General features: G+C 33.7%; 1 protein-coding gene across 1 annotated transcript in view; it reads left to right on the top strand.

Moving 5' to 3' along the window:
* FANCM (FA complementation group M) overlaps positions 1 to 23135 on the top strand; it is a 59126-nt gene that overhangs the window by 17550 nt on the left and 18441 nt on the right. Inside the window, exons 9-14 of the mRNA XM_045567893.1 lie at positions 2071 to 2255; positions 6282 to 6488; positions 8352 to 8565; positions 17065 to 17222; positions 18430 to 18585; positions 20104 to 22018. Coding sequence (XP_045423849.1) covers positions 2071 to 2255; positions 6282 to 6488; positions 8352 to 8565; positions 17065 to 17222; positions 18430 to 18585; positions 20104 to 22018 — 2835 coding nt within the window. The remainder of the gene's footprint in view (positions 1 to 2070; positions 2256 to 6281; positions 6489 to 8351; positions 8566 to 17064; positions 17223 to 18429; positions 18586 to 20103; positions 22019 to 23135) is intronic.

Genomic DNA, 23135 nt, shown 5'->3' with positions numbered 1-23135 from the left:
GCCAGGTCATGTAGGACTTGTAGGGCAAATCAGGACTTTGGTTTTTAATTTATGAATGACAGATGACTATGGTGTGCACCAAGGCAGTAGTGGTGCAGGTGTTGAGAAGGGTTAGATTCTAGATACATGTTGAAGTTGGAGCCAACTTATTTATTGTATGTGTTGATGGATTGGACAGAGGCTATGTAAACAAAAAAGGAATCATAGCTGTGTATAAGTATGTGTATATGTTTGCAAATGGCTATATGAGCAAAGAGAAAATTAAGAACAACATAGAGATAAGTATATGAGGTAATGCATATGTTAATTATCTTGATTTAGCCATTCTACAATGTATACATATCAAAACCTCATGTTATACACCATAAATATATATGAACATTATATTTTTCAATTAAAGAACACAGAAGAGAGCAAACATGTTAAGGTGTTTTTGAGACATCTAAGTAGAGATGTCAAGTAGCCATTGATTGAATAAGTGAATGTGAATCTCAAGAATGGTCTGGGCTATGTTTATGTATTTACATATATATGAAGACATTTTGGAGTCATCATCATAAAGGTCATATTTAAAGTTTTAGAATAGACGTGATTACCAGGAAGACAGTCTAAAGACAGAAGAGGGTCCCAGAATAGAGTCCTGAAGAATATCAGCATTTAGAATTTAGAGGAAAAAAGCCACTAAGGAGTTTGGGGAGGAAACCAGACAAGAAAAGTGCCAGAGAAGCTAAGGGTAGAGACTATTTCAGTAGGAAAGAGTGGACTGTGTTAAATTCAGTTAGGACGTGTGACAAAATGAACTAAAAAGTGTTCATTGAATTTGGTAGTATGGAAGTTACTGATTTTCCTAGGAGGAGCTTCAGTGGACTGAAGGTAGAAAGGCAGGCTGTGGCTGGTTGAAGGAGATAGGCTTTGCAGTGAAAGTAGCAATTCATCAATTGGTCAGATACAGAGGCTTAATGCTTGATGCTATGATGATTCAAAGGAGGTTTATCTAGAATAATTTTATTTGCAACAGCTACTTTTTCAAGTCCTATTTTTTGCTTATGTGTTGTGAATTAACTTTATACATGTTAAGTCATTTATTGATTAGGGTTGTTGTGAAGATTAAATAAGTTAATATATAAAATGCTTAGTGTATTCACTGGCACACATGCATAATTAATATAGATCATAAGAAGAAAGGATTGTCAAAATCCCAATGAAACTTAAAGACAAAAGAAAACAAGTAACAACCAGAAAATCCACACAACTTGCAATTATTAACCAATTTCTATATGCAAAACCATATACTTTACTGTTTTATTTATACATCAGTCCATTTTAGATATGAAGAAACTAAAGCTCAAAGAGATTAAATAACTACTATGGTCACTAATCACCTAGACAGTTAAGTGTCCCAGCCACAAAAATCATGTTCTTATTAGTGCATTCTACTGCTTCCTAAGCACAGAGACATTGGGAGCTTTGGAATTGACTGTAGGGTATATTTTGCAGTTATCTTTGGAGAATTTGAAAGTATAGTAGATTCAGGGACAGAATCCATGGCCTGGATTGAGACAGTGTCTCTAGTGAATGGAAGGGAAAGGGAAGATTTGTGAAGTTAGTGGGAGCTCCACAGTTCCATGCTTCCAAATGTCTTAGAAGGTAAAGGGAAATAATATGCCTAAACTGAAGGACCGGTGAAAAGTGATTTAGGTAATTCATATTTGAATTGTTTAGGATCTTATTTTATGACAGCCAATGAGAAATTTTAAGCTAAGATTATTAAAATTACTAAAGAATGTAGCAAAAAAAAAAAAATAGCAAAGGTTCAAGAAGCCTTAAATTATTTATTTATTTTTTAGAGACAGGGTCTCGCTATGCTACCCAGGCTGTTCCTGAGCTCTTAGCCTAAGCCATCCTCCCACCTCAGCTTCCTCAGTAGCTTGGACTACAGGTGTGTACCACCTGTATTCTTTTTGAAAGAATTATCATTTATTAGCACATAGTTTCAGGCTTGTCTTTTGAACTAGTTCTTGTCTAAATGCACTTTAAAAAGTTTTAATTACAATATTTTTTGTTATATAGCTAAAAACTCCTCTGAAAAGAAATGCGATGAAACCAGAGTTATGATCTTCTCTTCGTTTCGAGATAGTGTTCAAGAAATTGCACAAATGCTTTTACAGCATCAGCCAGTTATTAGAGTAATGACGTTTGTTGGACATGCCTCAGGAAAAAGCACGAAAGGTTTTACCCAGAAGGAGCAACTGGAGGTAATCATTTTTGGAGGTGATGAAAGTAAAATTGATTAGCTTTGGACTTGTTTTAACTCACCAGTCAATTGGCTACTGAAAGATAATTTTGTAGCAAAAATGTAAATAAAAAGACCATAAGAGTGTTTTATGTGGTTTTGAAACTTTTTTTTTTTTTAAAGTAATGTAAAGTGAGACGGTTAAGCAGAAAGGCTCTGGAATTATACTACGTAGGTTAGAATCCTGTCTCTGCACTTATAAGTTTCTTTACTTCTTGTCCCTCAGTTTTCCTTATCTATAAACTTCATACACAAGGGTTGTTGTAAGCATTAAATGAGATCTTATTATACAGCCATCAATAAATGTTTACTATTTATTTTAAGTCTCTTTAATAATTTATTCTAAATAAATAATGAGTTTATCTCTCCTTGTTTTTGGTTAAGAAACCATGGTGGTATTTAAGGTAGCCCCATGCTCTAAATAAGAGGTCTTAAGTTTTCTAAGTGCTGTGACATTTTGAGGGAAATTTTAGACTACTGATTTTTATAAATTCTATACAGGTTTTTTGCAAATTAGCTATATAGGTCTACACTTGGATAATCACTGATAATTAGGTGTGTCTTTAATGTCTAATTCATTTTGGCACATCCTTTTTTTGATTCTGTGGACATTAATAGATGAGGAATTCTCATTCTTTAAAGACCTTTTATATCACTTCTCACTGTACTCAAAAGGGTTTTGAGTACAGTGGATATGGTGGGGAGATATGAATCTGAAGATAACACCTTTGCCAATCATGAAGTCAGATTATAAGTATTTTAAGGGGTTCAGACATCTAATGGGTGATGATTACTACTCTTAATATTTATATATGAATGAAAAATGAAGTGGATTATTGCCTTGGAGGTCAAGCATTTTCATTTTTAGAAATATCCACAGTAACTTGCCTGGTCTCTGACCAATTTTGATATTACCTCATTTATATTAGTAAATTTTTGGTTTTTTTTTTTTTTTTTGAGGCAGGGTCTTGCTGTGTCACCAAGGCTGGAGTGCCGTGGCATCATCATAGCGCACTGCAACCTCAAACTCCTGAGCTTAAGAGATTCTCCTGTCTCAGTCTTCCCAGTAGCTGGGACTATAGGCATTCGCCACCATGCCTGGCTAATTTTTGTATTTTTTTGTAGAGATGGGTCCTTGTACTTGCTCAGGCTGGTCTCGAATTCCTGGCCTCAATCAATCCTCCCCACTTGGCCTCCCAAAATGCTAGGATTATAGGTTTGAGCCATTGCACCTGGCCAATAAAATTTTTATGTAGGTAAAAATAACAACCCTTTTTATTACTCCTATACATAATTGCTTTCATAACAGCAGTTTTATTTTGAAATGAGCTTTCATTCAAATAATTGTGATTAAATTATTAATTTATTTAGATGTGGGGGATTCAGGCAGCAAGGGAATAGGGGCCAGATCTTTTAGGGCCCTGTAGGTCATTTCCATCTTAGTGACTTTGGTTTTTACTCTGAGTGAGTTGAGATGATGCATTTGGAAAGTTTGGGGCAGAGGAAGGTCCTGTCCTGATCAACATTTTAAAAGAATCATACTGGTTGCTGTTCTAAGAACAAACTGGGCAGGGAGTAGGGGTATGGGTTGAAGTCCGGAGACCAGTTAGAAGATATGTTACAACAATAAAAATAAAACAAAAAGCATCAAAGTGAAATGTGAGAGATATCAACTGTATAATTTAGTACTTAAGGAAATTGGACATTTCGTATTTAATAACCTAATACTTTTTTTTTTTTGAAAGTCAAGCTGACAGGATGTATTGACAAATTAGAGTGGGATGTGAGACAGAGGAGTATGGGTGGAGTCCAAGATTTTTGGCCTGAACAACTGAAAGGAACTGCTATTAACTTAGATAAGACTGCAGGAAAAGCAGGCTTGGGAGAGAATATCAGGAGCTTGGTTTTGGATGAGTGGTGCTTGGTTTTGGACGAGTTAACTTTGACATGCCTATTAGATTAATGCTTTTTGAACTATCAAAACTGGTAGAGGAACAGTTTATTTCCTCCTCCTATATTACATATTGATACTTTTGAATAATATAAAATCAAATTACTAGAAAAGTGAAATTAATAAAGAGCAAAGTTCAAGTCCACTTTTAAAAATTATTAGAGTCAACAAACATAAAATTACTCTTTCAAGGTTCTAAACCCTTGATTTTTGTACTTATCATCTTGTTGGCCAGTAATAAACAGTTGTGGACTGGCACCAGTAATAAACAGTTCCTAGACTACACTTTGAGTAACTGTTTTAAACATCAAGCAGAGATAGTGAATAAACAATAGAATATGTAAGTCTTGAGTTCATGGAAATATATATTCAATGGCAGGTCAATGTCAGTCCTAGGGCAAATAAGTAACAGTTTAGTTTATACATATTAACTAAAAAGAAAATTGTTTGACATCTTCTATTAATCTGTTAAATATTTATATTAAAGACTTTTTTTTTATATCTCTGGCACTGTGGCCTATTTTTTTTTTTATTTTTGAGACAGCATGTCTGTCCCCCTGTGTAGAGTGCAGTGAGTGGCATCATCATAGCTCACTGCAACCTCAAACTCCTGGGCTCAAGCTATCCTCCTGCCTCAGCCTTTCAAGTAGCTGGGACTTCAGGCGCATACCACAATGCCTGGCTAATTTTTCTATTTTTTGTAGTGATGGGGTCTTGCTCTTGCTTAGGCCGGTCTTGAGCTCAAGCAGTCCTCCTGCCTCGGCTTCCTAGAGTGCTAGGATTACAGGCGTGAGCCACCATTCCCGGCCTTTTTTTTTTTCTTTATCTGAACAAAAAGGCTATCTGCTTTATTAAATTACATACAGGTAATATTAGATCAGTCTTTCCTTGGCATAATGTCATTACAGATTCCAAAAGGAAATGAATTATTCTTAACTTTTGATTATGATCATTGTTTTTCCCTGTACTCTGAGGATTTCCATATTGAAGGAAAATCGTTTGACCAGTGCTACTGTAAAGATTAATAAGAGGACTTAACATGATAAATTTATACTTATTATCCACTTTTAAGGTTGTTGCTTTTAACAATAGAACTAGCTTAAGGATTGAGAGAATAGGTGTTTTGAAGTCAGAGACACTTAAGTTCAAATGTTGACAATTATTAGTGAGACTTTAGGTGAATAGATTAACCTCTCAGATATTGAGTTTTTTTTTATAAAATGCAGTGATGCATCTGCCTCATAGGGTTGTTGGCAGTAGTAACTAGTATACAAAGTACTTAGTACAATACTTACACATAGTATGCCCTTATACACAGGTGCTACCATTTTTATCAGTTGATTTAACTTTTTATGTTGTATTATCTCATTTAATTATCACCATCACCACTCCACCATACATAAACCTGCAAAGTGGGTGTTGATATACATGGAGAATCTGAGTTTCAGAGCAGTTGAGAACTGAATTTATAGGCTTAAGGAAGGTTTTCAAAATGTTTTGTTAATTTTTTTCATTAACTTGTTCTCATGTTATTGTGGTTTCATTACACTGAATGGAGAGAAATCTTGTAATGGCAGTATAAAGGTTAGATATGAATTCTAGCAGTAATAAAACATTCTTACAAATATAAGAAATATTTATAAAGCTATTTCAGATAAAACTATTAATATACATTTAGGTCTAAGGTATGATAAATAGGAGTAATTGCTCTAGGCCATTTACCTGCCCTATACCCCTTTCAGTGGTGCTAAAAATAAAATTTGGAGTTTGTTATTCAATGAGAAGCTGTTATATTGTTGACACATCCTTTTGGTATTATAACTGTTATTAAGGCAAAGAAATTAGAACTGCTCTTTCCATTTTACTGTAATCTCTTTTGGTTTATATTGCCATTTTGTGACTTTTTTTTCCTATTCTGTGGTATCTTTGATGCTCATTTTTAACTTGATTCCACTATTTTGGGGGTGAGTGGGAAAAATGTGCTATGATCTAGGATTCTGTTTGCATCTAGTTATTTTTAAACCATTTTTATTTCAGGTAGTGAAACAATTTCGTGATGGTGGTTACAACACATTGGTTTCTACCTGTGTTGGTGAAGAAGGTTTGGATATAGGGGAAGTTGATCTTATAATATGTTTTGATGCTCAGAAGAGCCCAATTCGTCTTGTACAACGAATGGGCCGAACTGGCCGCAAACGTCAAGGCAGGATTGTTGTTATCCTTGCTGAAGGACGAGAAGAACGTGTAAGTAGTCATATAGAAATATGATTTGACACTTGAAATTTCAGAAATACAGCCCAAAGATAAATATCAACATTTTAGCATTCAAAGTTCAAACAATATTCAGGTAATTATGGTTATTTTTCCTCCTTTGTGTTTGATTCTATCTCTTCTTGTAATTAGGAGAATTTTTGACTGGATTCAGTTTCTTAATTTTTATCCATATTAAAAAAACACATTTTATTACTTAAGTATCAATTCAGAGATATGTAAATACAAAAACAAGTATGTATTACTTTATTTTACTATTTCCCTGTGTTTCTAAGGCCTATGTTTTCTGCTTTTTTTAGTTTAGTTTTCCTTAACTATAGTGAAGTGAGAATGGTTTTTACATTTTAAAGGGCTGTGAAAATAACTAACCAAATAATAACCAAAGAATATGTACCAGAGACAGTATGTGGCCTGCAAAACCTAAAACATTTTCTTTCTGGTCCTTTAGGGAAGTTTCCTGACCCCTATTCTAAGTGATAAGGAACTTGAATTACATTCATACTTTGCTACAATCGTAGGGGACAGGCCTTCCTAAATATGATGTTAATGTTATTTTGTGTTTGATACACTTAAGTATTAAATAATTTTTATAATTCATTGGTACTAGTTCAGTAGACGAATATACAGTTTCATATTAAAAATCTTCTCAACTGTAACAATTTTTAAAAATTATTTTAAACTGTTTTATGTACCCTTTAAAATCATCTTGAAAAATGAATTTTCCCCTAATACTTTTCATGTAAGTTTAGCATATTCATATATAAAGTCCAATTTATCCATAAAGTGATTCTAATAAATGAAATGTTTGGTAGGTTGTAAAAGGCTGTGTATTATCAATGACTAGAATTGGGTTCTAACTAATTGTGTTGCCTAGTCAAGTGACTTAACCTCTCTGTTAAGGTGTTATTAATAGTTTTCTTATCTGTAAAATAGTAATAGTGGCCCACATTTAATGTGCACTTAGTCTGTGCTTTGCAATGTTCTAAGTGCTTCAGATTCATTATCTTATTTAATCCTGTCAGCCCATTTAATGAGCACTTACTCTGTGCTTTGCAATGTTCTGATTGCTTCAGTTTCATTATCTTACTGCCTCTTGTAAAAGGAGTAATGCTTTTGGTGTATACACAGAAGAAAACCGAAGTATAGAGAGATGGACAAACTGAAGGGAATAGTAAAAAAAAAAACAAAAAAAAACCTAAACCTTATACTTTTGTAATTATCAGCCTTATTTGAAAACAACAATAATTAATAAAAAATAGATTTTCTTTGTGTAATATAGTTGCTGAGGGCTGAGGTAAGTTTTTCTAATAATAGGTTTTGAAATGATTTTCATTGAGTTAATGTAATAGTTTACTGTTAGTTTTTTTTGTGTGTGTTTTCTTTGAGACAGCATCCTGCTATGTCACCCAGGCTGGAGTGTAGTAGCACAATCATAGCTCATTGCAGCCTCAAACTCCTGGGCTCAAGTGATCCTGCTGCCTCAGCCTCCTGAGTAGCTAAGAATGCAGGTGTATGCCACCACACCTGGCTAACTTTTTTATTTTTATTTTTTGTAGAGACAGGGTTTTGCTATATCCCCAGGCAGGTTTTGAACTCCTGGCTTCAAGCGATCCTCCTGCCTTGGCCTCCCAAAGTACTGTGATTATAGCCAGTGCACCTGGTCAATGACAGGTTTTAAAATTCAAGACAACAGAAATTCTATTCTCTAAGTGTTTAAGTAGATCAGGGTTTAATTTTATGTTTACAATAAACCCAAACTAATATAATAATTGCTTGTATGGATAAGTGATTATTAGAGAAATAATGTAATTTGACATTTTATATTTGTTTTTACAGATTTATAATCAAAGTCAGTACAACAAAAGAAACATTTATAAAGCTATTTCAGGTCACAGGCAGGTCATTCATTTTTATCAAAGAAGTCCACGAATGGTTCCTGATGGAATCAATCCAGAATTACACAAAATGTTCATCACACATGGTGTCTATGAACCAGAGAAGGCCTCTCGGAACTTGCAGCGAAAATCATCTATCATTTCCTGTAGGAATGGTAAACAAAAATTTTTGCATTTGACATTACATTTCCCCCCCTGTTCTTAGTTAGCAGGTCATATCTTGATATAATATTTCTTTTTTGAAAAACTCAATGAAAGTTCTAGGATGTTATGTATGTTCACATTGGAAAAGATAAGAGATTTGTGTTGCCCAGAGAAGGAGACAATGTCGGTACAGGGCGATAAAAACTCAGTGTTGGGGAAACTAAAAACATTCTACCCACCCATCCTCTCTATGAAGTATAGAAAAGAAAGAAAACAGTTTTATTGAATAAGCATGAAACCAGATTACAGTGTGTATTGTAGACTATCTGCTAAGAGTACAAAAACAGAAAGAAATTTTCTACTGTAATATACCCCCAAACAGTTACAGTCATTTTCATACATGTTCTCAAGATTAACAGTAACTTGTCCTCATATAAGAGGACAGCACCATTTGCTGTATATTCTTTCATGGTTCATCCCATATTCACCTGATAGCCATTTTTATCAGTTAGTTGCCTTTATCTAAAGGAATAATAAAACTTATCTATTAGATATGACAAGCAGATATTGACACCTCCTGAAAAGATACCTAGGCTAAACTCCCATGGAGATTGGCGTATAGGGCCACTATTTTCCTTGATTTCAAAGAGATAGTTCCAAAACCAGGGGTGGGGAACCTGCGGCCTTAAGGTTGCACATGGCCTTCTCTAGGTCCTGAAGTGCGGCCTTTTGACTGAATCCAAATTTTACAGAACAAATCCTTTTATTTTTATTAAGACATTTTTGTTCACCTTTTATGTTTTTATTTTACTTTTAAAATGAACATAAAATACCAAAGAATAAAATAAGTTTCAACAAAATAATCCTCCCAGATTGACCGGCACAGTTAGAACATTAGTAAACCGTAAAGGCTAAATTGATGGCTGCTACACTCATGGTTTAGTTCTAACTTCCCCCACCTGACTGGCGCCACTACTGCAAGAGGCTGCTTGGTGAGTTTATGGGGGTCAAGTACGCCAGTCTGTCATCAGCTTTTGACAGTGGTGTACTGTGTTTCTGTTTGAAGTGGAGTTTGTGAATAGTTGCATAGGTCAACAGTATTTTTTAATTCTATCTGCTTAATAATCCATCCATGTCAAAGAAGACCAAGAGAACGATGAAGGAAGAAAACAGATTTTTTAATGAGGATTGAGAAATGCAATATTATCTTGTTTCTGCTAAAGATAAAATGATTTGCTTGCTTTGTGATAATGCAATATCAACATTAAAGAAATTCAATGCTCATAAGCATTATAACACTCATAGGGACCACAAATATTTTCAATTAGAGGGAGAGGTGTGAAAGGTTGTATTGCAGAAATTAAAAAATGAAAAGCAAATGCAAAGACAATTCTTTCAAGTAGTGATAAGATCTGGAAATAATGCCACTGAAGCAACTTATAAAGTAGCTTATATATTCAAGAAAAAAGGGAAGCCATTCAGTGATGTAGAAACTGTGAAAGAATGCATTGTCAAAGTTGTAGGATGCTTAGACCCTGATAATGTTTCAAAGTAGAAACAACTGCCTCTTCCAAGGAGAACCACAATTGATCAGCAACATGAATTAGCCTTCAACTTAACAGAACAGCTTATTGCAGTACTTCAAAAGGAAAATATATATTTTTCAATTGCTTTGGGCAAATCAACTTATACTACTGACTCTTGGCACAGGTTTTGTACTTCATTCAGGTCATAACAGAAGATTTTCTTTTTTTTCATGACCCAGAGTTAAAGCTTTTCTTTGCTACAAAGAGTTACTTGCTTTGGGCACTCTTGTGAATGGAACACAGGGAATAGATATTTTCAACAGCTTTCAAGATAAATGTGAAGTTGGAATGAATTTGGTAAATGTAGTGCATGTATGTAAGGTGATGTACCTTCCATGACAGGAAAACATGAAGTGTTTATTGGACAGATTAAAAAAGTATTAACAGATCCAGATGCTCTCATTTCTTTTCATTGTATCTGGCATCAACAAAATCTCTGTGCTAAAGCTACTATTTGAAGTGACACTTTGCAACAAATTATAAGTATTGTTAACTGTATTGGTACAAATGCAACATGGCATGGTCAGTTTTGTAACATGCTGAAGTTGAACCGTGAGGTATTTAGTGTGGATTTGCCATATCATTCTAAAGGGTGTTGGCTATTGCAGGGATAGGTCTTAGCCAAAATTTTATCTCTGTGAGAACAGATAGTTAAATTATATGAAGAATAGAATCAATAATGTGAATTATTGATAGAATATTTCTATAGAAATGCAGCATTTCTATGTGGTATTATGTTAAATCAAAACAACTTGAACATTTCTTTGCCAGGTAAAACTAAGTCTATATATGATAGGTGGCAAAAAATCCAAGCATTTTGAAAAAGGCTATCTTTGTTGAAAACAATTCTTCAAAAGGAAATTTCAGATGAACATTTTCCCCAGTTAGCAAAGGTCATTGATGAGCAGACTGATATATTTGAATCATTTGAAGAATATACAGCTATTATAGACTATTAATTGGAGAATACCATGAAAGGTTCACTGACTTTGAGAATCATGACATCACACTCATATTAGCATTTCAGCCTCACCTAATTGATAACACCTAAAGAGCTACAGATGGAATTGATTGAGCTCTCAGTAGATGACATTTTAAAATCATTGATACTTAGAAAGATCCAGTTGAAATATGGAAAAATGCAGTAGAATACCCATGCCTTCAGCAACATGCCCAAAACATGCTTTTTGCTTTCTTGCTTTTCAAACACTTATTGCTGCGAATCTACATTCTCCTACCTAATCCAAATCAAGACGTTCTTAAGGTCACAAATGACTGATATCCATCTAGTGGGCTAACTGAAACTGTGGACCTCCATGCTGCAACCAAATATCCAAATGCTTTTCAAAAAAAAGCAGACACAGCAAAGTCATTAAAAGGTTAGTTAACTTTAAAATTAACAAATAGTTTTCATTTTTTTGAAATTATTAAGTACATAGTCGTCAGATTTTTTACAAAATAATGTACATTTTTAAGTATATCTAATTGAAGTTTCTTCAATATGGCCATATTTGATTACAGCTAAATTCATGTGGCCTTCCAACATGAAAAAATTCCCCACCCCTGTCCTAAATGCTTAAGAAAAACATTTCTGGTTTAAAAAGTTGGGTAGAAGCTTGCTTATCTTTTACAAAGCTTTGCATGCATATTAAACAGTTAAAGGTAGGATTATGCAAATATTTGGTGTTTCCAGAAATGCCCTAAGAAAGGAAGGAGGAAAAATTTCTTTCCTTTTTCACAAAAGAGAAAAAAATTTTGAAAAAAATTACCCTTACACCAGATAGTGGTGAAGTTACGTGACATTATTGGTAATATTGAGATGGTGAGAAACATGTTTTGATGACAGGAGCATAGTTAGTAATGAGAGTGTTGCTAGCTCAAGAACTGCAGGGACTTTGGTGATACCAAGAAAATATCTTGAAATATTTGTACTATGAAAATGAGAAACAAAGACATTTATTTTTTTGAAATTTAATTCTTCAAGGAAGATTTTGAAAGAATCATAAAAATTGCATAGTAATATTTTAAGATTTGGAAGGAACCTTGGTGATCATCTGGTCCAATTACCTGTCAAGATAGGAATGCTTCCTGCAGAATCCTTTTTTTTTTTTCTTTTTCTTTTTTTGAGATTGGCTCTCCCTCTGTTCCCTGGCTAGAGTGTAGTGGCATCATCATAGCTCACTGCAACCTCTAACTCATAGGCTCAAGCAATACTCTTGTCTCAGCCTCCTGAGTAGCTGGGACTACTGGAGTGTGCCACCACACCTGGCTAATTCTTCTTTCTTTTTTAGAGATGGGGTCTCGCTCTTGTTCCGGCTCCTGCAGCATTCTTGTTAAATGTATATTACGTTTCAACTTGAATATTTATTAATGGAAATTATATGCCTTTATGAGGATTCATTCCATTGTTGAACACCCATATGTAGTAGAAGACTCTTGCTTATGTTTTAAAATCTGTCTCTCTGTACCTTTTTCCCCATTGATCTAGTTTTGTCTTATATATAAAAAATATAGTTTTCATCCTTGGTTTACCTTTGTAATGGTTTTGTTTATATTTGAAGACCAATTTTTTTAAATTTGTTGATCTGTTTGTTCCACTGGTTTTCATAACATGAATTTTTTTTTTTACTTTTTAATTTTTATGGACACATAATAGTTATAAATATTTATGGGATACAAGCATGCAATGTGCAATCGTATCAGGGTATTTGAGATATCCATCACCTTAAACATTTATCATTTCTTTGTGTTAGGAACATTGCAGTTCTGCTCTTTTGGTTATTTTGAAATATACAGTAAATTATTGTTAACTGTAGTCACCCTGTTGTGCTACTGAACATTAGATCCTTCTATCCTTATTCCTTCTATCTCACTGTATTTTTGTATCCATTAACTATCCCCTCTTCATCCCCAACACCACTACCCTTCCCAGCCTCTGGTAAACATCATTCTTTCTGTCTCCATGAGATCAATATATCTCCCACATATGAGTGAGAACATGTGATATTTGTCTTTCTGTGCCTGCCTTATTTCACTTAACATAATGTCCTCCAGTTCCATCCATGTTGCTGTAAATGACAGGATTTCATTCCTTTTTATGGCTAACATTCCATTGTTTATATGTACAGATTTTCTTTATCCATTCGTTTATGGACTTTTAGGTTGATTCCCTATATTAGCTATTGTGAATAGTGCTGCAGTAAAATGGGAGTACAGGTATCTCTTTGATATACTGATTTCACTTTCTTTTGCATATATGCCCCACAGTAGGATTGCTGGATCATATGGTAGTTCTATTTTTAGTTTTTTGAGGAACCTCCATGCTGTTCTCCATAGTGGCTGTACTAGTTTACATTCTTACCAACAGTGTAGGAGGCTTTCCCTTTCTCTACATCCTTACCAGCATCCACTATTCCCTGTCTTTTTGATGAAAACTATTTTAAATGGAGTGAGATGATATCTCACCTTAATTTTGATTTGCATTTCCCTGATGATTAGTGATATTGAGCATTTTTTCATATACCTGTTGCCCATTTGTATGCCTTTGTTTGAGAAATGTCTCTTCAGATCTTCAGCCCATTTTTAATTGGATTATTTGTGTTTTTGCTATTGAGTTGCTGAGCTCCTTATATATTCTGTTTATTAATCCCTTGTCAGATGGGTACTTGGAAAATATTTTCTCTCCTTCTGTGAGTTGTCTCTTTGTTGATTGTTTCCTTTGCTATGCAGAATATTTTTAGGTTGGTTTGATCCCATTTGTCCATTTTGCTTTGGTTGCCTTTTTTTTTTTTTTTGAGACAGGATCTCACTCTGTCACCAAGGCTAAAACGCAGTGGCGTCATCATAGCTCACTGCAACCTCAAACTCCAGGGCTCAAGGGATCCTTCTGCTTCAGCCTCTGAAGTAGCTGGGACTACAGGCATGCACTAGGATGCCTGGCTAATTCTTCTGTTTTTTTGTAGATATGGGTTCTTGCCCTTGCTCAGCCTGGTCTCAAACTTCTGGACTCAAGCAGTCCTCCTGCCTCAGTCTCCCAGAGTCTTAGGATTACAGGTATGAGCCACTGTGCCTGACTGGTTGCCTGTGGCTTTTGAAGTCCTATTCAAGAAATATTTGTTCAGACTCCTGTCCTGAATCATTTTCCTAATGTTTTCTTCTAGTAGTTTCATAGTTTCAGGTCTTACATTTAAATCTTTAATCCATTTTGATTTGATTTTTGTATGTGGCAAGAGATTGGGGTTTAGTTTCATTCTTCTACATATGGATATCCAGTTTTCCCAGCACCATTTACTGAAGCAACTGTCCTTTTCCCTAGTGTATGTATGCTCTTGGAGTCTTTGTTGAAAATAAGTTGGCTATAAATGTGTGGATTTATTTCTAGGTTCTCTATTCTATTCCATTGGTCTATATGTTTGTTTTTGTGCTAGAACCATGCTGTTTTGGTTACTGTAGCTTTGTACTATAATTTGAAGTCAGCATACCGTGAATTTTTCAGGTCCTTATCCTCCTGCTCACCTGCTTTGGATTCACTTTGTTAATGGTCTTCCCCTTAACTCAGAACTATCAATCAATGCTTTTTGGATATGCCTGTTAAACTTAATACAAATCCACTTCATAGGAACATACCTGTCAGTTTTTAAGACTTTGCCAAATTAAAATGAAAAGATATTATGTCTTTTGAATTTCTTTGATAAATTAATAATAGCATAAAAATTTGATTAGGTTAGATAAATTATTTTTGGTGATTATATCTTTTATAGTTGCTAATCTTATGTTTAATTGTTTCTATTAATAAAATCTTACTAGGGATGGATGGCAAATTTATTTAGTAAAATTCTGGATGCTACCTTTTTAAAAAATTGAGATAATATTAGCACATGTTCATTTTTCTGTACTTTTTATTCCTTCCATTCACCTTGATTTTTCAAGCGTCAATGATTCATCTTGCCAAGATTATGTGTATATATGTTCTGTATATTCTGTACATAAATCTTCTATACAATAGTATACAATTCATCTGGACTTAGAGGTCTGAACATATTTTAAGTGATTAGGAGATTGGAGTAACTTTATATTTTGAAAGTCTTACAGCCTCAGAGTATCATATTTGAAAGCAACCTGAGACATCATTTAGTTCAAATCCCTTGTTTTATAGGTGAGGAAACAGATACAGAGATGCCATTTTTTACATTTTTGAAATGCTTCTTACACAGTATTGGGATGTAGCTGAGACAGAAGGTTTTTTAAATTTTATTTATCAATATTTAATTATTATTATTATTATTTTGAGACAGAGTCTCACTCTGTTGCCTAGGCTAGAGTGCAGTGGCATCAGCCTAGCTCACAGCAACCTCAAACTCCTGGGCTCCAGTAATCCTTCTGCCTCAGCCTCCCAAGTAGCTGGCACTACAGGCATGCACCACCATGCCCGGCTAATTTTTTCTATATATTTTTAGTTGTCTAGCTAATTTCTTTCTTTCTTTTTTTTTTTTTTTTAAGTAGAGACAGGGTCTCGCTCTTGCTCAGGCTGGTCTCGAACTCCTGAGCTTGAGCTCAAAGAATCCGCCTGCCTCGGCCTCCTAGAGTGCTAGGATTACAGGCTTTTTTTTTTTTTGAGACAGAGTCTAGCTCTGTTGCCTGGGCTAGTGTGCATTGGCATCCTCATAGCTCACTGCAACCTCAAACTTCTGGGCTCAAGCGATTATCCTTCCTCAGTCTCCCCAGTAGTTGTGACTACAGGTGTGTGCCAGCAAGTCTGGCTAATTTTTCTATCTTTTATAGAGATGGGATCTTGTTTTTATTCAGGCTGGTCTCGAACTCCTTGTCTCAAGCAGTCCTCCTACCTTGGCCTCCCAGAGTGCCAGGATTACAGGTGTGAGCCATCTCGTATGGTCAATTTTTTGCTTTTTATGTCAGTAGCCTTTTAGATTTTTTCTGCCATCATCTGTATTGGGCCAGAGCTCCTGCTTTATACTGTTTATCCTTTCTAGTTTGGTGATTATTTTCCTTTGTAGAGATTAAAATAGCCATGAAGAATAAATTTACTATACCTTTTTTAAAAGTCTATTATTTTGTCTTTTTTTGTTTGTTTTTTGAGACAGAGTCTCACTCTGTCGCCCTGAGTAGAGTGCCCTGACATCATCATAGCTCACAGCAACCTCCAACTCCTCGGCTCAAGCAATCATTCTGCCTCAGCTTCCCCAGTACCTGGGACTACAGGCGCACACCATGACTCCCAGCTAATTTTTCTATTTTTAGTAGAGACAGGGGTCTTACTCTTGCTCAGGCTGGTCTCAAACTTCTGAGCTCAAGCAATCCTCTCGCCTTGGCCTCCCAAAGTGCTAGGATTACAGGCGTGAGCCACAATGCCCGGCCTATTTTGTCGTTTTTTAAAGCAACAGGATTGTTCCCACTTTCCTTTACTCCTCTTCTTCCCAGCCTTCCCTTTAAGACTTAAGCTAAAAACCATTTTTAAAAATCTTAGCCTTTCACCTCCCCCACCCTCATCAAGCTTCAGATGAACTTTCAAATACTGTTATGATAGAATCATGATACTAGTTTTCATTTGTAAGTTATCTGACCCTGTTTCATGCTATGTCTTAGACAACAAAATGGAGAGAGTCCAAAAGAAGCCAGGACTGTTAGTCTAGCTACCTGGCCCTGTTCTGTTAATGAAGTAATTACCAAAGGATATCTCATAGACAGAAAGGGCACTTTCAAAGAGGTGAGGGAAATTTAGGAGATATATAGAAGCTAGAAGTGATAAACTGAGGGATTTTATATGAAGAATACTAGTTTTAAGAAGTTGAATCAGTGGTTTAGCAGAGGTGAGTAGACATAAACAAGTAGACAGTTTGAGTTGATATTTTGTATTTGCCGTCCAGATTTTTTTAACCTCTTTTCAATTATTTTTTCAAATTGCAGGAATGAAGCAAAGTAACTCAAAGAAAGATTGGTTCTTATCAGAAGAAGAATTTAAATTATGGAACAGGCTTTATAGATTCAGAGACAATGATGAAATTAAGGAGATAACATTGCCTCAAGTTCAGTTTCCATCTTTACAAAATGAGGAAAATAGACAAGTAAGTTGAACATGTTTTCACATTTTCTTTATAATGATCATGTAACAAATAGCTTTGGGAGTATTGAGATGTTCATGATTGGAATGTCAACTTACTTAAAAAATTAAGAAGGTAATCAGTTTAAAAAAGAATCATTAAAGTTTAAGTTTATAAAACTACTAATTCTCTTATTTACTGTACATATATTTTTTACACAGCTGTGATATTTTTATATAAGTTTTGCCTTTTTTATTACTTTCTACAATTTAAACATTTCTATATAGGCATAATCTTACATGGTTGTCACTTTGCAATATACTGTAGTTTGCTTGGCTGTTTCCTTTTTGTGTTTGGGGATTCTTTTTATTGTTTTATTTTTATTTTTTTTTAAGAGGTAGGATCTCTTTCTATTGCCCAGGCTGGCCTCAAACTCTTGGGCTCGGGTGATTCTCTCACTTTAGCCTCCTGAGTAGTTGGTACTACAGACATACACCATCACACCTGGCTTTTTCAATGTTTCACTAACATAAATTATGCTGTCATAAGCATCTTTGTACAAATTGGTTTTTTTTTTTTGTTTTGAAATTATAGTTAAAACTTTAAATTAAATGTTATTTTTTATTTTGTATGTTATGAACAAATTATTGGAGACCTTAATGAAAGTCAAGAGAACTGATCAAATGTTGCACATGTGCCTAAAGAGCTGGGAGAACCACCTCAGGAAAGGTTGTTTCTTTTAGATTTATAAGACTGTGAGAAATTTTATTTTATTCACTAAAAGGGAGAATGAGGATTGGCAGCAGGCATGAACAGTTAGATCAGTATCTCTGAGAGATTATGAATGCCTTCTTATTGGAGTGTAGGATATAAATCTAGCAAACTAGTAGTATGAAAGCTAAACGTTTTCTTAAATATATTTCTTAAATATATAAATATATTTAAATATATTTATATAACTATATTCATATAGTTAACATGGAACTAGGTGAATAGGAATATGGTCAAGTTGTAACTCATATAATAGTTATTTAAAAAAATGTGTTTAAGAGGGCATCTTTGTACTTTATGAAATGATTTCCCTTTTTTCTCCTGAGATTTTAGGTGAGAGTACTTAAATAAATTCAAATATATTAGGCTTATTATCTGTACATTAATAAGTGTTTTTAAAAATCAGTTTGTGACATATCAGTGAGAGTGTTTTTATTTTTTTATTTTTTAAATAATCAAGACTCAAGAACCAACTATTGGAATTCATCAACTTTCTCTCTCTGAGTGGAGAGTGTGGCAAGATCATCCTTTTCCTACGCATCAAGTCGACCATTCAGATCGATGCCACCATTTTATAAGCCTTATGCAAATGATAGAGGAAATGAGACACGAAGAGGTAGGGTTTTATTGTAACTTTGTCCTGCTGGTATGATGGTGAAACTAGAATTCTTAACTTTTATTTTTCCTAATTTGAAGTCATAAGAAATATTTTGTTTTTCTGTAGAGCTCCTTGTGATCTCAATAAGGAATGAGTTTTCTACCTTAAGAGAAGAAATAGATTTAATTGAAGAAGAATATTATCCGTAAATATTGATAGATCTTTAATATACTTGATGGTTTATGTAAACTGTAAAGCTAATTTAGGATTCACATTAGATTGAAATTTATTTATTTTCTATCATGTAGGTAATTTGGTGTCTGTCTTGTATCCTGGTAGAGTTTAGGTAATTATTGGTTCCTTGAGCAGTTTCTTGATAGTTCTTCCTTGAGAGAGTCAGAATAATAAACCTGTTATGAGTGTGAAATCCATAATGCCTGGGTTAGAATCCCAACTCTACTTCTTACTGATTGTGTCTATGAGTAACTTAACTTCTTGTGCCTCAGTTTCATCTGTAAAATAGGGATAATGATAATACTTTGTAGGGTTTTTGTGGGGATTAAATGATCAAATATATATAAAGCACTTAGAATAATAACTGGCACATAATAAATACTCAATAAATTATATCTACTATTTTCATTATTAGCTATTATTCATGAATACGTGTAAATAAAGTAATTAGTTGCGGATCCCAGCAAAATGTGTGCCTTCAAATTAACATATATTTATGGAGTGCCTTCCATGTGCCACACTCTGTTCCATGCCTTACGGCTATATCCATGAACAAATCAGATAAAATATTCTGTCTGTGTGGAGCATGTGTACTATCAGGGAGACAGACATTGCTCACATTATTATTTAGAAAAGCAGAAAGGTAACTGCTTAAGTCTATGAGTAGTGGAGGAATCCTGATTAAAGTAGCATTCTTGAGGTGAAAGAAGACTGTCAGAGATTGTAGTTTTAGGTACTGACTTAGAGATGAGTAAGACTTAGAAATTCACTGTAAGAGTTATTGATTGAGGACTTTGTTAAGAATAAAAGTATATTCCAGGTTACAGCCTAGTAGACATACAGCTACCATTATTTCAGAAGTTCTAAAACCCGTTCTTAGTTTACTGCCATTGAGAGTAAATTTAACATGTGTATGTGTTTTTCATTAATATTTTATATATTAATTTCTTAAGTATCTATGTTTAGGAAATTAGAATAATTGTTCAATTAAATGTTAGAAGTGAAAAAATAGTATTTATATTCTTATATATTCATTAAATTTGTTCTGTCTATGAATAGTTATCATGAATCTTTTGTGTATTAAGGACTGTTATACAAAAAAATTAACCAATTAAGGATAACACAATTTCATAGTAATAAAATTTATCACTTTTTGATTTATCAGAATAATTTTTAAGGTATAAAATAAACTTATTAGAACAATGTAATATTGTTTAGAAAATATTTTAATATAGAGTGAAACTCATCTCTTAGATTTGTCATTTTGTTTTGTTGTGACTTTTTCATTTTCCTTATTTATAGGGAGAATGCAGCTATGAATTGGAAATTAAATCTTATTTACAAATGGAAGATGTTAGATCAACATTTAGTGCTCTCAGGAATAAATGTAATGATTTTGCCAATGGCACCTTTATTACTCACAACAAATCTTCATTTACAAGGAATACAAATCAAGGCAGTTCATTCTCAGTGATGGAATCTGATGAACAATGTGCTGAAATTTTTAAACAAAATCATATCAAACCTATTAAAATTGTTTCTCTAAAGAAAAAATCTCCCAAAGAAATGAAAAGAGATCAGCTTAAAAAAGAAAATAGTAATGGTGTTATAGAATCTTTAGACATTGACAGAAGTTCTACTGTTGAAAATATTTTTCAGGTAGACCTACCAAATGATAAAATGACGTTAGATACAGATGAAGTTGCTGCCACATGTACTATTACTGAAAATGTTGTTAATCAGCCATGTATATTAATGGAATGTCAGTTTGCAAATAAATCTAGTTCATTGGCTGGAAATTTTTTAGATTCTGGTTATAACAGTTTCAGTGGTGAAAAATCTATTTCATCTAACTTGCTTCTTCCGTTTGAAGAAGAGCTTTATATTACTAGAATAGGTGATCAGTTTTATAATTGTCACTCATTAACAAAAGAGGTACTAGCTAATGTAGAGAGATTTTTATCTCACTCTCCTCCACCTCTCAGTGGACTCTCAGATTTAGAATATGAAATTGCTAAGGGTTTTGCGCTTGAGAATTGTTTTTTATTACCCTACGGAGAGCATTTACAAAATGATAAAGCCACCTATTCGATGTCACAATTAGCTGTGATTTCTCAACAGAATTTAGAATTGAATTCACTTAAACTTACTAATCATCCTTCTGAAAAAAGTTGCCTTTATGGTTCAACTAATGATAAGATTTCTGATGCACCAAGCTTCTGTGACTGTGATGATAAAGTACCTAAAGATATTCAAAAGGAAAATTTAGTACCTAACAATCATGTTCAAACACACAAAGGTCCTGCCAACAATTTAGTTGAAGAAAACAGTAATGATGTCGGTAACAATGACCTCCTAGTATTGTTCACTGATCAGGATGAGAGTTTACCATTATTTGAAGATGTTAATACAGAATTTAATGATGTGAGCCATTCTCCCTTGAACAGTAAAGGGAAATCTTTATGTGTGTCAGACAAAACTATGATAAATGAAACGGCTCTAGTCTCTCAGTTCTTAATTTCTGATGAACTTTTATTGGACAGTAATTCTGAATTCCAAGATCAAGTCATCTGTGATACTAATCTTTGGAAATCTCATGAAGATTTGAGAGGTATACATGAGGAAAAAATGAAGAGTAATGAATATGTTTCTGACTGCTCTAGGGATTTATTTTCTGTTACTTTTGATTTAAGATATCATAGTCCAGATTCTGATGATGAAATGTTAGAACATGCATCAGATACAAATAACAATAGACTTCTAGATGATCTATCTGGAAGGTATTTGGATATTAAGAAGATAAGCAATGCAAATTATGTTTCAAATCAAGCAGTAATAGCAAGAGATCGTGGTGAAAATTTTCCAAGTGGAACCACTACTCTCCCATCAAATGAAGATATGCAGAGTCCAAATTTTGGGTGTTTTCCACTGAGTGAAGAAAAAAATAAAGAATTTATGTCTCCTGGTTATTCTCAGTTTTCTTTACCAGTAGGAGAAAAAATTATGAGTACACCACTTTCTGAATCAAAGGCACTGACCTCATTTTCTAAAATGAGAAAGGAAATGCCTAAGATGCCAGATTCTAGTAAGGAAAAAGCAAATCTACAAAGTTTCAAAGAAACATTGAATTCAACTTTTGATTGTTCAAGATTTTCTCTAGAAAAAGCTAAAAGCAGTGATCAAATGTATCTACATCAGTCCTGTCATTCTGCTAAAGGTAAGATTCCATCTTTATAAAACTCACAATTCTTTCTAGAATAACTACTCTAGAATACTTGTGTAATTTTTCCAAATGTAATTTCTCAGTATATGGTTACAATATATATTGAATTAGATAATTGATACATTTTCTTAAATTGATGTTTACTGAGATTTATATATATTTATGGCATGCATGCCATTTGGAAAGTATTATACTAGACACTGAAATATACACAAAAGTATAAGATTTGGCCCTAGGAAGTTAGATTAGATTGGGAAAATATCATACATAATGTAGATTTTCATTTTGACTCCTTAGGAATATTTACTATTTAGATATGAAAATAATAAAGAGAGAATTTAGGTGTTATAAAACAATGAAAGCAAAGGGAAAGAAGAAAAGTGTAAGATTTGGGGGGATAGTTTGAAGTAGAGGATTTATGTAGTAAAATATTTGAGAAATAAAAATTGTATTCAGAGGATTGAGACCATATATGATAGAAGATCTAGAGGAATCTCTGGATTTTTGTGATCTAACTTTATAGTTATGGAAAAATTAGAAAATATAGTGATAGATGTTTGGTATTAAGGTGATTTAAGTATCCTTTAAATCCTGCTACATAACACAACTCTATTTATAGATTCTTATTGTATCAGGCCATTTATGAACTTTACTCCTTACGGTTGAAGAGAAAGCAGTTGTAGGGTAAAATGAGAGTTTCCTCACAACTAAAGGAGGCGGAACACAATGTATAAGGGAAGGGCACGCTGTAGCCCTGGCTTGGGCAAGGTAAAGGCATTACATGTAACCAAAATATTTGTGCCCCCATAATATCCTGACATTAAAAAAATGAGAGTTTCTTCTGTAAATCTTTTCCTTATTATATTATTCTCATTAGCATGGAAGGCATGATTCATGAATGTTCTATTTAAGATGAAAGCATTTCAAAGAAAGTTTTGGAAATATATTTAATTTTAAAACCTAACTATTCTGCATAATTTGGAGTGTACCTGATACATGTATTTTTACTAAGTGTTTGTCGCCTGTGAGCCTTCAATGTTTGCTTTAATACTGCTATATTAATGGGTGAAATCATTTTTCTGTTATTGTGTCAGATTTTAATTAAAACTTT

Source organism: Lemur catta, chromosome 1 (genome assembly GCF_020740605.2).
Source record: "Lemur catta isolate mLemCat1 chromosome 1, mLemCat1.pri, whole genome shotgun sequence".
Lineage (NCBI taxonomy): Eukaryota > Metazoa > Chordata > Mammalia > Primates > Lemuridae > Lemur > Lemur catta.
The sequence above is the reverse complement of the archived record's forward strand: the minus strand, read 5'-3'. Positions and strand labels throughout refer to the sequence as shown.